The sequence below is a fragment of the Brachionichthys hirsutus genome, chromosome 15, assembly GCF_040956055.1.
Source record: "Brachionichthys hirsutus isolate HB-005 chromosome 15, CSIRO-AGI_Bhir_v1, whole genome shotgun sequence".
NCBI lineage: Eukaryota > Metazoa > Chordata > Actinopteri > Lophiiformes > Brachionichthyidae > Brachionichthys > Brachionichthys hirsutus.
This window is the reverse complement of record NC_090911.1, coordinates 3,702,152-3,719,121: the sequence shown is the minus strand read 5'-3', so window position 1 is coordinate 3,719,121 and position 16,970 is coordinate 3,702,152. Positions and strand designations below refer to the sequence as shown.

General features: G+C 49.7%; 3 protein-coding genes and 1 non-coding gene across 4 annotated transcripts in view; 1 reads left to right on the top strand and 3 right to left on the bottom strand.

Moving 5' to 3' along the window:
* The window catches only part of cadm3 (cell adhesion molecule 3), a 64,201-nt gene extending 56,018 nt beyond the window's left edge, over positions 1–8,183 (bottom strand). Inside the window, exon 1 of the mRNA XM_068748833.1 lies at positions 8,081–8,183. Coding sequence (XP_068604934.1) covers positions 8,081–8,183 — 103 coding nt within the window. The remainder of the gene's footprint in view (positions 1–8,080) is intronic.
* A 230-nt stretch (positions 8,184–8,413) lies between these two features.
* Positions 8,414–10,456, top strand: LOC137904633 (octapeptide-repeat protein T2-like). The gene is made up of 2 exons (XM_068748832.1): positions 8,414–8,962; positions 10,349–10,456. Exons 1-2 carry the CDS (start codon positions 8,414–8,416, stop codon positions 10,454–10,456), a joined length of 657 nt encoding a protein of 218 aa, XP_068604933.1.
* Positions 10,457–11,666: 1,210 nt separating this feature from the next.
* Positions 11,667–11,740, bottom strand: trnar-ucu (transfer RNA arginine (anticodon UCU)). The gene has a single exon. It is a non-coding gene; the product is annotated as a tRNA-Arg (tRNA).
* A 968-nt stretch (positions 11,741–12,708) lies between these two features.
* Positions 12,709–16,326, bottom strand: sdhc (succinate dehydrogenase complex, subunit C, integral membrane protein). The gene is made up of 6 exons (XM_068748756.1): positions 16,277–16,326; positions 15,656–15,715; positions 15,231–15,332; positions 13,810–13,871; positions 13,283–13,446; positions 12,709–12,937 (listed from the first exon to the last, which is right to left on the bottom strand). The coding sequence occupies exons 1-6, from the start codon at positions 16,291–16,293 to the stop codon at positions 12,833–12,835; spliced, it is 510 nt and encodes a 169-aa protein (XP_068604857.1). The 5' UTR covers positions 16,294–16,326; the 3' UTR covers positions 12,709–12,832.
* Between the last annotated feature and the right edge of the window lie 644 nt (positions 16,327–16,970).

The window sequence follows — 16,970 nt, the reverse complement described above, 5'->3', positions numbered from 1 at the left end:
CATAGCGGCATTCAAGATGTGCACAGGTGTAGAGTGGGACACAGATTGGGTGCAGTGGTGCACGTAGCCAGAGACGGAACGTCCTCCTGTTAACACACAGTGTGTTCCAGGCCTCCTTTTTAATTACTTACTCAGCCCTCACTAGGAAATGGAGGAGCCCGATTGGACACCTGACTGAAAGCAAAGATCCAGAAGCAGTTCTGAAACAGTGATTGTGTAAGTGGTGTAAGTGTGTGTGTGTGTGTTCATTAAGCACACACGCCGGCTCAGCTTTTCTCCCGACAGTCAGCTTGTCTCACGGGGGCATTTTTGTTAAGTAAAAACCAGACGGCCTTCAAATTCGAAGATGTGTGTGTGTGTGTGTGTGTGTGTGTGTATCCCCATGAATAAATGTGCACATACGCCTTCCTTCATTTGCATCTGTCAGCGTGTTGGATCGTTTATTAATCCTGAAGGACATTCTATAGAACCCGGTGCTCGTAACAGTCATACAGTATTTCAGTGTACATTCAACATGTATCGTAAATACACAACATGTAAATGTGTTTTCAGCTGTTTGCACATTTAGATGTGCATGCCCGTATAGTCAATGACGTGCATGTTCATCCAACAGGGAGCATGTTTAAGTCAGCAAGAGAGAGGGCTGTGTGTGTGTGTGTGTGTGTGTGTGTGTGTGTGTGTGTAGATTCTCATGCGAGGATAAGCAGCTTAGAGAAGGAGCCTATTCTCTTCTAAGTAAATCTCATTAATTTTAATTAGCTGTATATTTAGCTGCTACACCTGCATGCGGTGTAATTATCTATAGCGACTAGCGAGCAGAGCAGGTGAAATGACTCAGGTAGAGATTATATTACAGTAGCCGCCTCCCATTTGCATAATGTCCCGTCTTTGATTGTGTCCTGTGTGTGAGGAGAATATCCCCGACGAGCATGCGTCCCCTTCATTTTCCTTGCATGCTCTACGTAGCACGCCGCAGCTTGCCCTTTTAAAGGTTGGCCATTTTTCCCTGTGTGTTCTCCACTCCCTCGCTCCCTCGCTCCCTCCCATCCTGTGCACCCCATCATTAGTGCGCCCTTGCTCTCTTCCTGATTGCCCCTCCTCCTCCATTCCCTCGTGCTCCCTTACTGTATGGATTTCTCTTGTTCACGTGCAGAGCCTCAGTCTTTCTGCATTGCCCTCCCTCCCTTCCTGGGTAATCAGCTTATCCCATGTGTGTCCAAGCCTCTGTGTCCGCGTTCCTCCTCTCTTTGTTTCGGATTCATTCAGCAGGGAGATTAGAGATGCCTATTTGGTGCCTTTGTTTTCAGCCGGAGCGCGCGGCGCCGAGTTATCGAGCATAGCGATGGCCTCGTCGTAAAAAGCCACATCCAGTCCTCAAGTGTTCGTCACATCCTGATCAGTGTCAACAAGCACACGCAGAACAGAAGCCAAGGAGCTGGGCGGAGCGTTTAAAGCTTCCACTTGGATCACCGTGATTGTAGCCGTTATTGATCCGCTGACCTTGTTTAATGTTTAAAGGAAAGCAATGTAGTTGCTGCACCGATCGCCAGGGGAAACCACGGCTGCGTCTCTCGCTCAGAACTCAGGGAGAACCCGGGAAAGCCAGCAATCGGCGAGCCCTTTGTACGCTGAAGACTTCTATTCTGGCACTTTAGAAAAGAACAGGCCAGCGCAGCAGATCTCACAAAAGGGAATTGATAGCTACTGTCGGCGACAATCGCTGAATCCACCGGGTAGGATGGGAGTCAAATGAGCAATAGACAGAGTGAAAGCGTGTTTATCTATGGAGGAAGGCTGAAAACCCAAAGAGAGCACTGGAAGGAAAGTTCGGGCGCAGAGCAAGAAAAGATAATCGAGTATTTGCTTCACACAACGAGCTGTGTCACGTTATTTAACCCTTAATTGTTCTACATTCTAAGTGCAATGTGAGTGATTGTGGTCCACCCCATCCTTCAAACGGTTCCGTGACATTTAAACCCGCCCTAAACTTTATCATCTGAAGTCTCCTGCAGCATCACACTCCATTTATACGACTCCTCACTACTTTTCTCCTCCATCACTGCGGTTGCCAACTGCAGGAGAAAACCGCACGTCATCATTTCTGTTGCCTTCGAGGAAAGACTCATAAAAGACGACCTTTTCCACTTGAATGAAAGGAAACTCCAGCCTCTATAGTATCGTCTAATGACCCCGCAGCCGTCACGCTTGTTCTCCTCGAGAGTCTAAGCTCCACAGCTTCTCCCTGCTATGCAAAGGGTGCATGACAAATTTGATCCAATTACAATGCAGCTACAAATGATGATGAAAACAGATATTCTAAATGCCAGGTACTGTATTAAAGCAAATGCCATTCAAATACAAACTGCCTTTTAATAGCAGACGTCCTGCTTAGGGGAGCCATGAGCATTCAAACAGGATGGCACGGTGCAGCAGTGCAGAGGAACCATAAATGAACTCCAGTGAGCATTAGCTGCGTGACAATAGAGAAACGTCAATAATTCATGCAGCAGACTCGACGCTAGAACCACATCTCAGTGCACGATAAGCAGGCAGCCGGAACAGTCAAAGCAGGCCATGCACAGGCCGCAAGATACTAAAAAAACGGTTTCGGATTTGAAGATGCGGAACACTCCGAACGTTCAGTGGGTCAACGCTAAAGCCATTAGAAGCACGGCTGCTCGTGCCAAGACTGGACACGGCCTGGAGGACTTGTTAGCGAGTCGGGTCGCTTGGCAGCACACACAGCAGGCGCCGTGGCTAGCAGCAAGCCTCGCAGCAAGAAGGGTTCAACGCCCACGTGAACCCTCCGTGTCGAGTGTACAAGTTCTCCCTGTGATCGTGTGGATACCTTTCAGGTGCTCCACTCACCCCCTCCATCGAAACCAGTACAAGGCGGGGGGGGGGGGGGGGGGGGTGGAGTCAAGTGGCCGTGGCTGCTGTGGAGCTTCTGGACTCCCAAGCAGCTGGGTCCTATGAAGAAGGGATCTGTATGCTACACAACGAGCGGAGCTAGCGTGTAGATGAGGCTGAGGAACATACTGAAAGATGAACGTGCGTTGTGTTTAAAACGGAATCCTTCAAACCGAGGCAATGAACTTATCAATCACCACTTGGTGCCCTTGATGACGCCACCAGCTTGGATTTGGAGTTGGTCCCCAGGTGCAGTACGCTGGCAGGCCACTGCTCCTCTGGGATGCATTAAATACAGAAAAGAACGCGTGATGAATGACGACTTGTCCTCCTCCGCCTCAGAGTGTTGTACACCCAGCCATTAAGTGTCTCACAAATGATTTCTATCAAGCGTTCATTGAGAGTCAAGCTAAGGAGGGAATAAAAGGACTGGCAGCAAAACACTATACGAGTAAGAATGAAATAACATACAGACAAATAAATGTTTGCGCATTCGACACAGCAACGCTGGCCCAAGGTGCGAGAGTCCACCCTGTATGTTAGCGGCATGATGGGACAGGGACGGTGCTACCGCCAGCACACAAGCGAATTCACACTGGGTCTATGATTATGGCATCAGCGATAAGACTCCCCCCTTTCCGACACGCTGCCTTCCACCAGCTAAAGTAATGGCATCGTCAAAAAGAGCCAATAAACAAGACCCGCCTCTGTTCTCTCATTGGAGGAGTCCCTGCGCCCAGGGGAACCCTGAGCACTCAGTGTTGCACCTTGCGGTCAAACGCTTGCACCCTCCACCCTGTCCTTGTTGGGACTTCCACATTGTGCAGTGATTGGCTTTAACAAAGATATACACCTTTCCAGGAAGCCCTTGGTTTGACCAGCCATGCGTCAATGACAGGATGGTTGATTTCCATGCCTGCAGCAATCAATTAAAGCCACTAAGAGAGAATTCCGACAGGTAGCAGAAAAAACAGGGGGGGGGGGGGGGGGGGGGACCCCAAAAAAGGAAAACCCAGGTGAGTGTGGAAACAATAAAAAAGAAAGGTTTCAGTTGTCACCAAACGGGCGGATGAGTTGATTCCAGGGTTGCATTGTTGTTGTTGTTGTTGTTGTTGTTGTGTTTGTTTAATCTGCGGTGTCTTTGTTAAATGATGGTTTGGAGCCGGCAGCTTTGCAAATGCTGGACACTTCATTGCCTGAACAGAAAGTCAATGCAGATTGATGCATCTTTTCAGATCGCCTGAGACAAAGCTGAACACGCTTCTCTTTTTCAGTACGTGAATCTGGCATTTTCTATGCCTTATTTACTTATTAAATGTCAGTAGGTGAGCTTGATCTGTACTCTCACATCATCTGGTGGATGAGAGCTGCGTTAGATTGCTGAGGGCTAATTGGAGTCTTGTTGGGTGCTCTTTTTACCTTTAGGCTCTGATTGTAATGTCACGCCACTGCATTTTAGTTCTGCTTCATTTACCAACACTTGTGTATGGTGCAGCTGTGAGTTTCTGCTCCTGTCACTGACTCTGCAGTGTAATGACTCAACCTATCGGAGGACACATGAAGACATGTGGCGATAACACGAAGGCATGGCGACGTGCATAATGTGCGAAGCAAATCATCCCCGGGGCCGCGGTGCTCCAGGTTTAAGCATTGTTAGGAGTTTAATCAATCATCCGCAGCATCTTAATTAATCGGCATAATGAGCAGGAGACATAATTGGTTTTCTGCCAGATGTGAATCTGTTGCAAACTAAAGGCAGGCAATCAGGATGCAAAGTATAATCACAAAACAGATCTGGACAACAAAACCCTTAAAAGGATCAGAGACGAATAAACACACACGACGATGAGAGCAATGTAACTTTGATTGTTTGTTGTTGTAGATGCCCACCTGACACTACTGGGCATGTACACAGTCCCAGGTAGGCATGTACAACACCCTACCTGGGACCGTGTAGTGTCAGTATCATATTCTCTGATTGATAGAAAAGCATATTGCCAATACTTTCTTGCCAATCAATAGAAAAATGAATTTGGTCTCCACCCCAGATATTTCAGAACAAGCCTGCAGGGGTTCTGGTTTTCCATTCAGGCAGCAGATGTCATTAACTGAAGGCCACAGTGACAGTCCTGAACTGGCCCGATCCGATCGGACCAGCTCGCCAGTGGCTGAAGCAAATGGAAAAGCACTGAAGCCAGTTTAATGGCAACGGTCAGGATTGGAATCCTCTGGTTCCGACCAGCGGCGGCGGAGCCAAATGGAGAAATAGCTTAGGCCTCTTATTAATGTCACAGTGGTTGGGCGGTAATTCCCCCGGGGCCTGTGTGCGGCGGCTTGTTAATGAGTCACTGCTTATCAGTCAGCCTTGTTAACAGGCAGGGGCCTCGCATCCAACACGCCTACTGCTATTGTGTGTTAGCCACACTGTGGAGAGCCAAATGCTCCCGCAACTTGGCACACAGGAAGTCAACAGTAAACAACAGCAGCACACACAGGAAGTCGGCATCTTGCCAGGGAGAAAGATCCGGGGGCGCAGGGGGGGGGCCTCAAAGGAACCCATTTTGTGTGAGAATAAACGGAGCCGCTGGCAGACACGCACGAGGAGCCCGGTAAATTCCTGGTCCACACCGCTCCCGTTCTGAAGCCCTCCTCAGCTTCATTCGCTGCTCATCGAGCTGAAGGAACTATTGGGCAAGGCAAACAGCATCCTGGTGTCTGGCACCAGGCTGCCGTGGAGCTGAGGCCCAGGTGGCTGATGGGAGGCCACAGCTCACTGTTCTACATGCTGCCTGCCGAGCGCTCCAGAGGATGGGCCCTCGACGTTCCACAGCAGCCCCGAGGTAACTGGGTCGGCAGAACAGAACCGGGGCACAGCCGGCCGGTTGCATGCCTAATCTGAGCCCTTCTGAGAGGCACTTTCCATCCGCAGCGCATGGCTGCACATCCAGCTGTGGAAATGGATACGTCAATTAGTAGCTCCCCGATTCGTTCTCTTGCTCCAAGGAAGTCTGCCACAGATAAATCCAGAACTTAAGAGCTTGTGCTGTCCTTTCCTTGACTTTGTCATGCATCAAATGATGATGAGGCCGCGCTGGAAGTCCAGGGTTAGACTTGGCGCTGGATATCGGCAGCAGTGCCACGCGGCCATCTTCCAGACTTTGAGCTCTGTTACGGCCTAACGATGGGCAGCGCTGCTCTCTGGTGGCTCCTCCCTCCTTGTATTGATTTGTTGACCTCCTCTCCGATACATAACAATGAATAATTTATGATAAGTAGCGCCTTCGTTCCAGAGCCTTTTAGGGTGGATATTTCCATTATGACGGTATTGTCGGAGTGCCTGCCCCGCCCTACTCCATCTGCTGCTGTGTCACGACGACACCAATCAGAGGAAGAGGATGGACCAGCGCTCTGCAGCTTCCCGCTGATGCTGATGCACCAATGTGGCCCGTCTAGAACAATGAACTCAAGATTTATTCATGTAACTTCTAGGCTGCTGATTTGATCGGTTTTAATCTGCGGTCCAATAAGAGCCGTGTTCCTTGAAACTGTCTATTTTAATCACTCTTCTTCATCGGTGTAGAATGTAGTATGTGATCATGTTTAAAAATGCCTTAACGCTTCTGCTTCTCTTCTCTTCTCTCCACAGTTGCACTCTTTGATGCGTTTTCTCATCTCCTAAACTCTGTCAGACGTCCCCGGATTAATTACCCTCCTTAACTGACATGATAATGTAAAACAGTGCGTCGGTGAAACCAAAGCAGGAATTGGTCACGCATGGTCGAGCCTCCTGCTCGGCACACCTTAATCAAATCTGACGTGCGTCTGAATGGGAGCCAAAATCATTTTCGGACCCAAATAACGAAGCGCTGCTTGGGTTTCAATGATGAGCTGCACGGCTTGTGCACGGCTGGTGCGCGGATGGGGTCAGCATTCTGACGAGAGATTGATTTCTCATCATCAGAGGCTCAATCTGGACACTGTTTGTGCATCTCTCATTTATAGCAGCTCTCGGAGTCCAGACAGGCCGACATTTGCATTTGTTTACTGATGACATCATCATATGGCTTGCCACAGCCAGATTGTTTCTCACTTCTTTTTTTTGCTCTGATCATTGCGAGCTCACACTGACACTCATGCATAACCATTAATGTCATGCACAAATGTGCAGAAACACAAGACTGCACAACACAAGACATAATCCAGTCCAAGAGAAAGACAGGTGTGGATAAATGACGCGGACATACAGTAAATACGATGTGTGTGTTGGTGTATCTGCATGAGTGTGTGATGCGCATGTGTCCTGGCGCCATGCACCAACATGTTCACGTTTGTAATTTTCAGTCAGTGCACAGAAATGATTGCATGGAATATATATTGCAAACGCAAATCAGGGAACACCGATTGGAAGTTTAATCAATTCTCTGTGGATTGAGGGACAATCGTGATGCGGCGTTTAGCCATGGGCCCGGTTTGACCTGTAAAGGTAGCGTTACCTGCAGCCAGCGCCTTCAGTGTTATGCACTTGAGGAATCCCTTTTCACTCACTGCTCACAGCGGGGATGATAACATGACAAAGTGTTTTGCTGATCAAATCCTACCTAGCATCGGCTTATAGCCACGCCCAGCTCATCCCAGGTTGAGTGTGTGTCACGTTGTGCATGCGCCTCTGTAGCTATGCAATGATTACTTGTTATGTCTGCATGAACGTTTACAGTCTGCATCGACGCGAGACAGGAAGAGACGCTGATCCGTGCGCACCAATGGAAGGACGTGCGAGTGCAGGAGTGTCTGTCTGAAGATGACACGGAGACAAATGTAAAAACACGAGGAACCCATGGGGCAAGTGAGCTGTTCCAGCAAGGACCTGTTGTGTGTGTGTGTGTGTGTGTGTGTGCGTGTAGACCTGCTTCCACGTGCAAGTCACACAAAATCTACAAAAACAACGGCATAAATTCTGGGGTCCAGAGAGGTGGGAGTGTCCCATGTCCTTATTAACGGCTCTCTGATTCCCTTGTCATAAAAGAGGAAGCAACATAAAAGCCTTGAGTCAACAGATGAGTGGCCCCCCAGAGACGGAGAGAGTGGGTCAGGGAGGTCAGGGAGGTCAGAGGCCCGGGGAGATGGACAGAATAGACAACGGAAAGATAAAGAGGGCAAGAGAGGTTCTTACCGTAGACAATGTTGCTGTGAACCACAGAGGCGAAGAGGACTGCCAATAAACTGACACCCCATAATGCAGAGAGGGCTGCTGGGAGGGCTGCTGGGATGGCCATGGTCGTCACTGAAACCTCAGGAGGGTCACGGCACCTGCAGGAAAAGAGGCAGACCGATGAGAAAAGAAGAGGGGCAGGTCAACTGATTGGTTGGATTCTGCTTCATCATCCATGTGTCTCCACGGTATTCATCGATCTGCTTGTGTCACAGCCACTGAGAGAGGAGGGAGGTAATAGAGCAAAGCAGCAGGAACGAGGGTGATGCTTCTATCTACGGTGTACAGGTAGTAATGAGGGAAGAGCGGCGAAAGAGCTGCCGAAGAGCAATCAAAGAACGGCCAAAGAGCGATCAAAGAACGGCCAAAGAGCGGCCAAAGAGCGATCAAAGAACGGCCAAAGAGCGATCAAAGAACGGTCGAAGAGCGGCCAAAGAGCGGCCAAAGAGCGGCCAAAGAGCGGCCAAAGAGCGGCCAAAGAGCGGCCAAAGAACGGCCAAAGAGCGATCAAAGAACGATCAAAGAACGGCCAAAGAGCAGCCAAAGAACGGCCAAAGAGCGATCAAAGAACGGTCGAAGAACGATCAAAGAACGGCCAAAGAGCAGCCAAAGAACGGCCAAAGAGCGATCAAAGAACGGTCGAAGAGCGGCCGAAGAGCGATCAAAGAGCGGCCAAAGAACGGCCGAAGAGCGATCAAAGAACGGCCAAAGAGCGGCCAAAGAACGGCCAAAGAGCGATCAAAGAACGGCCAAAGAGCAGCCAAAGAACGGCCAAAGAGCGATCAAAGAACGGCCAAAGAACGGTCAAAGAGCGACCTTCACATCACCGACTCCCAGCTGCAAGTAATGGCGTTAATTAGAAGTAACGTGAAGGTAGATTCCTGCAGTCGGTGGTGAAAAGAGAGAAAAAAGAAAGGAGAGGGAATAAACAGAACAGCAGGGGAGAGATGCACCTGAGAATAGTCTCTCTCTCTCTCTCTCTCTCTCTCTCTCCCCCCCCCCCCTCTATCACGCACATTCCTTTAAATAACAGCCTCCGCAGAGTTGAGCCTTCGGTCCATGAACGAAACTCCGGAGCTCAGAGGGAACCGTGATGTTGCCTGCGGGACGAACGCGTGATTGGGGCGGGGATAGAGGAGGAGGAGGAGGAGGAGGAGGAGGAGGAGGAGGAGGAGGAGCAGGTGGGTGGGGGCGGGGCCACGGGATGGGATGGGATGTGGGAACCGGGGAGGGGGGGGAGAGACTGGTAATTGTCGCTCCGGTGAGTGATGGCGAGAAATGAAAACAGAAGTCGAACAAGTGCATCAATAATGAATAAGACGGACACCCGAGTCGTGCGTCCCGCGTCCCGCGTCCTGCGGTCCACGACACGCGTGATAATAGTAATGACATCATGAACAACAATAACAACCGCTCCGGGGAAGCTGCGTCGGACGCCGCTTCCGAGCATCTTCTCCTGCGCGCTCGGGGATGTGCGAGATGAAGACACTTGTTTCAGGCTGGGGAGAGGCGGCGGCGCGGCGCGGCGCGGCGGCTGGTGCGCGGCGGCTGGTGCGCGGCGGCTGGTGCGCGGCGGCTGGTGCGCGGCGGCTGGTGCGCGGCGGCGGCGGCGCGTCGAGCTGAGCCAGAGACGGGAAGGAGCGGCGTTTTCAGAGCAAAGGGATTCATTGAACAGGCGCTCCTTTAGCAGGCAGAGCGGATTACACAAACAGCCACAGAGCCAGAGTGCGCACACACGCGCGCGCGCGCGCGCACGCATTCCTGGAGACGGAACCGCGTCAGCGCTGACAGGTGTCTCCTGTCCGCCCGACGGGAAACATCCGAACCCTGGACAACAGCAAAGTGCGCGAAGCGATGCACGGTAACACCACGCACGCGCACGCACACACACACACACACGCACACACACACACCGTCGTATTCCGCCTCCGGAGTCCGGTTTTTGCTGGCGTCGGTCTCCGGTAACGTCCACCGCGAGGTCCTTCCTGTAACGCGCAGCCGGTGCGCTTCGGGAGACTTTTGATCTGCGTCCTGCTCCTTCTTTTCTCGCGCACGCTGTTTGTGTGTCTGCCTCGCTGCCTCTTTCTCCACGGCTGCCGTTCACTGCAGCAAAACAGTCTCCACGAAAGAGGAGCGGTAGGGGAGGGGACAGGGGAGGGAGGGACGAGGCAGGGAGGGAGGGAGGGAGGAGGGTTTAATACGATTTGGCCCGCACCACCGGGATAACAGGGCCAGAGCTGGGGCCTGCCGGCTGAGAGCAACATGAAGGAGATGGAGCAGATAGAGAAGTGTCTCGTCACCATAGGCAACCGAAGCATAGCCGCAATGTCCCTGTAAAACTCCAGGGGCTCCACGCTGACCTTATCTGGCTGCGTGGCTTTTATGATCTGCTGTGGCAGCACCGAACAATTTGAGCTCCGCTGTCTTCAGGAAGGAAGAGAGGAAGCCTCTCCCTAAAGCCGAGGTCAGAATGGGCCCATGACCCCCCGACATCACCGATAGGCGCGCTGCTGGTCCCCAGAGGCTTGGTCATTATTCCTGTGGTAATAGTTTAGTAGCTTACACACACTCCCTCATGGTCACTGACCTCATCAGTAACCTTTGAGCATGTGTTTGTACAAGCAGCCCGGCATGTAAACCTTCTTTTGGAGCGCTGCTCGTCATCAGGTTCTGTTCTGGAACAAGGTCCACTGGATGCGGGAGGGGAGAAGTGGCGATGCATGTGTGTGTGTGTGTGTGTGTGTGTGTGTGTGTGTTCAATTTGCCAGAGAGGATTAAGGATTAGTTTTACTGGCGGTTTAAGTCTGCGTGGGCAGGCATGATGGGGTTAAACATGGGTGGTGGCAGCCCAATCAGGCCAGGCGACAAACTGACAGGGAGGTGGGTTTGAGGGAAATCCAAAATAATAAAAGCCACGGGGGGTTGCGAGGGGGGGCGAGGGGGGGGGGGGTCTGGGATCTTCAGAGCAGCAGCTGCTTTCCACACAGAAACCAGAAACTGCTGCTGCCCTGCTCTGAGCGTCACGGTTGGGCTGAACATAGAAATTCAGCTTCACCTTGAAAATAGTGCACACAGTTCACTCTGATTTACATTAGAAAATGCACGATGACTCGTGCACTCTTTATTCCTCTTGAGAGAGAACCTTCACATGAAAATACGGAGCCTCCTTTATGTTTGGAGATGAACCGCTGCTTCGAGTTTCAGGCAGCATCTGTCGTCATGGTAAAGCCTTTAAATCGTTCATTTGCTGGTGAGCTCCAGGTGCCGAGATGGTGTGTGTGTGTGTGTGGAGACCGCAGACACGGCACGCAGCCTGGGGGGGGGGGGGGGGGCTCTTCTTTTAAAGCGGTGAACTTTGTCTGCCGAAACGTTTCGCGTGGAATTTCCACAGCATTTCTTTCTAAAAGTATCTGCCGAGCGTCTGAAAAACACGTTTCTGGAAATCCATCTAATATTTATCCATCCCATCGACAGACCGTCAAATGCATCCTCTCTGAAAAATTGTCGAATCTCACAAAAGAAAAAAAGAGTATAATCACTCAGAATACATCTCTGCCGGGACTCGAACCCGGAGCCTCTGGATTAGAAGTCCAGCGCGCTATTCCATTGCGCCACAGAGACAGGGACACATTTTTTTTCGATCAAAAGCTTCTTTATAGTTCCCCTCCCCCCGCCCCGTGCAGCATCCTCTCACTCCCCAGCATCAGGACCGCAGCCTGTGGTGTAATAATATACCGACCGGTAGGGGGTGCTGCCGCCGCGTAATCACTGGTGCCCTTCCGCCTCATTGAGACGCAGCGCATGGCTTCCATCCCCCAACTGCGTTCACACAGGTTATCTCACCATAACATCAGAATGGAGGTTTTATCAGCGCGGAACAAAAGATGGATCTTATACGGTATAAATGCAGGACCATCCACGAGAGCTCACTCCTTCGGGCAAAGCGCTTCTGTTATCAGCCCGGTTTTATAAACTCAAGAGCTAAATGAAACGAGGACGAGTATCTTCTATCCATCCGAGCTGAAGGGAACCGAACTCGGCGGAGGCGTTGCATCGCTCGTTGCTCCAGCGGATCTAAACGCACCTTTCTTCAGGATCAGAATGGATCCAGCCTCCCCGTGCACCTGTTACTGTACAACTCATGAACGGAGTTGTATCCGACACGGCTAGCTTTTACTCACACTGCAGGACAAAAGCGATTCGGGTCAGGGTTCGCCCCAGCACGGCCCGATGGGACCGTGTAAGGCCCGAGGCAGGCTGCTGGTGAGGAACCTATTTGTACACACAGTTTCCACCGCTGACCTGCCTGTGCACATTTCAGTCCTTCCCTTTCCTCATGTGGAGATTTCATCTGAGCAATCTACACACACTTCTGAACACAGATGCAACCGGGAGGCTGGCGGTGAAATAACACAACAGTCATCAATAAATGTGACAACGCAGCATGATTAGACAAATTTAGAAAGACAGAACGCGCAGCCTCAAGTTGTTCTTCATGCCAAGAGCGAGCGCGAATGACATTTGTATTTGCACTTTGGCTGCATGGGCTGATCCCATTAATGCAAAGGAAAAAATACACCTGCATTCAGCATAATATAATCCTTTATTTAATACTCTGCCTGCAGGAGGCCAGAACAGACACACAAATGCTCCCACAGCAAACAGCAAACCGTCCCGGGACCCCGGCTCCGCTGCTCGCTTCTTGTCCCGCGTTCAAAGACAAGTCAGGGCTACGGCGGTGACGACGGACAGGCCGATCACCGCGTAGCCGGACCGGTACACCTCTGGGATTCTGAAGCCCTTGCCAATGTCCCACCACTGATTGAAATCACAAGGAAGTAAGAGAACACGGAGAGAAGAAAATATATTCAATCGTTTCCTATAGAAGACTTTAAATAAGCAAACATCGCTAAACTGCAAAGGAATCTGTCTCTTTTAAAAAGGTTAAGCAGACAGAGGCTGCAAAATATGAATTCTTCTCCAAGAGAGCTTTTCAAATCATTTGACAAAAATGTGTGAATTTTGTTTTAGATTTATTCACATTAAATGAATATTGAAACATTTCTCTCGTATTGTGCAGCAATAAAAAATAATAATAATGTCAACTAGCATGGGCAACACGAACATTCATTCATTCCCTCGATGAAACGAGTACAGCCTTACCAAATGGCGGACGCCGTTATACGTGTGGAAAGATAACGGGAAGGCGATGGCAAACTTGGCCAGCCCGATAAGAACCGGGCCGACTGACAGCGAGTGGATCAAATCCAGGTAATGGGGGAAAGTTCCCGGTAAAACCAGCGCTGCCACGGCGACGGCTGAGAGAGCTGGACACAGAGAGAAGTGGCACGGTGTTTATCTCAGCCTCTGCTTCCCTGATGTTCAGATGATCATAAAACCACAAAGCAGGCAACAACCACAGGAAACAGAAACAATATAAATCAGCATTAAGGTTAGCGGGCCCTCTGCCAGAGAGCCGGAGCTTTAAGAAAAATACAACCGACTGAGCGATTCTTATAGAATAAACTAAATTAGGAGCAGTTCTCACAGCCTGGTGCACAAAAGGTCGACAATGCATGAGGTCAAAGTATCACTGCCTTTACGCCAGGCCAATGAGCAGAAATCAATGGCAGTGGAGTAGCGTCCGGCAGAACGACGCAACAAAGGATGCTACATGAAGAGCAGCTTACCTCCACTGAGGCCCACTCCGGTTCCTCTGTGTGTGATGGACATCATCATGGGCACAGACCATCTAGAACAAACAGAAAACCCCGGTTCTATCACAGATGAGAGGGATCTTCAGAAGGTACGGCAGCGTTACCGGCTGCTGTTGGTAATGCAACACAGAGCGGGTCGTTTGTTGCAGGCGCCTGGATGATTGCAAATCGGTTCCTCACATGAGAACCCTTTAATAGGAATGTTCTGTCCACACTCCATATGAATATATAGTTTACTCCCTGGATCTAGTTCTGCAGAGAGGTGGAACATCCTCATCTGCCCATGCCTTGATGCCATTTTTATTTTGATTGGCTGATTATCATTCATGATATTGGCAAAATGCTTAAAGGCCCTCTGTCGCCATGTTGGACGAAGTCAAATTAAATCCAGCGTGAAACCCTGGACCCAGAAAGGGAAGAAATATGAGAAATACAAGCCAGTCCGTCTGGAAAACGTAGGGTTAAACCTTAAATCGTGTCCCCAATCCACACAGCACAATGTCCGAGGAGACAGGAGGTGTCCAGTCTGCATCACCAGGGTCGTCCGTCCACCGCGGACACGTCGAGCTACCAGGAGGAGCGATTTCAGTTGGCAGAAATGATGAGGCGGCTCCAGTCATAGTTATGACAAATACACGAGGGCTGGTCAGCAGCACATCCCAGACCCGAATTATTTCAATGAGATCCTCAGTTATAATCACGGCCCGAGCACGCCGGGAGTATTTAATGTGTCCCAGCTCAAACTGAAACACAGCTATTCACCGATCCTTGTTCAAACACAGAGCCTGAAATACCAGGACAAGTCAACACGAAGAGAGAACGAACGACAGACACAAAGAGAACCTTCCAAGACAAAGCGGTTACATTTGGTGTGTCTGAAGAGGCGCGAGTTCGGCGCCGATTAAACAAAACCATGGCACAAGAAAAGCAGACCTCACCATTCCTGTTCACTAAAAGTACCTGAAGGAAACTCACGTGTAGAAATAAAGCCAATCTACATACACCGTATGTATAAAAACACATACAGGTACTTGACATTGATACATCTCATAAACACAACTTATAATAATAATACATTTTATTTATATAGCGCTTTTCTGGACACGAAAAGTCGTTATCCTACCTGTTATTAGAGCGAGAGCGAGAGAGAGAGAGAGAGAGACCGAGAGACAAAGAGACAGAGAGAGAGCGAGATGTGATGACAGATTATTATTATGAAATAGATAATGCTGCGTGAGGTTCAGTGAATTTTAAAACTGAAACTTGAACGTTTAGTTTGTTAGAGCATAAGTTCAAACAGGAAAAAGAGAATTACATTCATCCTAGGATTGAGGTTATATATATATATATAAACACTGGCCCACACGGTACTGCATGTGACGGCTAGTACATACTTGTAAATGGTGATATGAGGAGACACGGGTCTGTTAAGGTTGGCGTTTTTGGCCGAAAACTTGTCCATCTCTTCCTTAGCAGCGGTTCCCATGGGAGCAGCACTGCAGTAAAGAGAAACGGTACGAGAGCTCACATTAGGACGTTTACTAAAAAGCATTTCAGCAGGTATCTGTAGCCAGTGAGTGATCTAAAACGCTTTAACCTATTCTGGAACAGACCGTCACCAATAAACGATAGACACACATTACATTCACACGAGTTGGAAGCTTTTTATTTAAAACTATTAACCAATCATCTGATGTGATGCTACTAATTCAAACAGCTAATTCAAGCTGAGATCCAGCCCTCTGTCATTCTAAAGGCCCCTTACAAGCGTACCTGGATGCATGTTATTATCACAGCAGCACATGTAAGAGCAACTCACTGCCTGTAGAGAACACAGAAGTGTTGTCTGGACATGCAGACACTCCGACGGGCGACAGACCTACAAAGGAAGAGGCGTAGAATTAGGTTAGTCTGCAAAGGAGAATCGAGTCCAGACGTTTCAACTACTTACCTCTGTCCATGGGTCTAGTTTCATATTTACTACTAATGACACAAAGCATGTTAGGGCTACATTGATTAAGTTGGTGGGCTTCTAATCCGATTTAACCTAAACCCAAACAGAACTCAGGGTCAAAGTAAGACGAATGAAACCGTATCATTCCAGTGGAGAGAGAAATCAACCGAACACAAAGGTCCAGGCGTCCATCAAGAGTCCCGGACTGACGCAATAAAGTGTTAATGCTGCGTTTAAGAGTCCAGAAGTCAACAACCGTGGTCAAAGTTCCGCCTTAGCTGATGCAGGGTGCTAGCACAGTGCTAGCAGACTAGCATTCACATTCATGAACACCGTAGCCAGTTAGCTAGCGCGATGTCGTCCTATTAATGAGGGTAACAAAGCAAAACAAAACACCTGCGAAGCTGGTCCTACATCAAAAAGCTATAACACCGGCAAGGTGACACGATAACCGCGATATCCGAACGTAAACAATATGCAACTGACCTTAGAAGCAGCGCCATGTTTGACAGACAACAAGCGGAAGTGACGTAACGAGTTCTATGGTTCCGCCAAATATAATACCGGGACTGTGTGGAGAAGGTCGGGCTGGGTTCGACAAAGCGAGATAGACACAGAGACAGAGACAGAGAGACACAGAGACACACAGAGACAGAGAGAGACACAGAGACAGAGAGGGAGACAGAGACAGAGACAGAGACAGACGGGCGAGAGAGACACAGAGAGAGAGAGAGAGAGAGAGCGACATAGAGAGATAAATAGAGAGAGACACAGAGAGAGAGAGAGAGAGAGAGAGCGACATAGAGAGATAAATAGAGAGAGACAGAGACAGAGAGCTAACAGGGATCCTCCTTTACTGGTGCATCCATTAATAAAAGAGATCACGGAGCTCATGTCTTGGTTTATTGTAGCAATGTTCCGTCTCCTAACTCATTTATGGATGTTTGAGATTGCTCTGGACTTCCACAGGGAGCTGGTCCAGATCGAGGACCAGTGGAACGTGTTTGTCTTGGAATGAGGGAATGAGCCAGTGGGCAGCGCCGTTCCCACCGTCATTCCCACCGTCATTCCCACCGTCAGTCCCACCGTCATTCCCACCATCATCATTCCCACCGTCATTCCCACGTCATTTCCATCGTCATTCCCACCGTCATTCCCACCATCATCATTCCCACCGTCA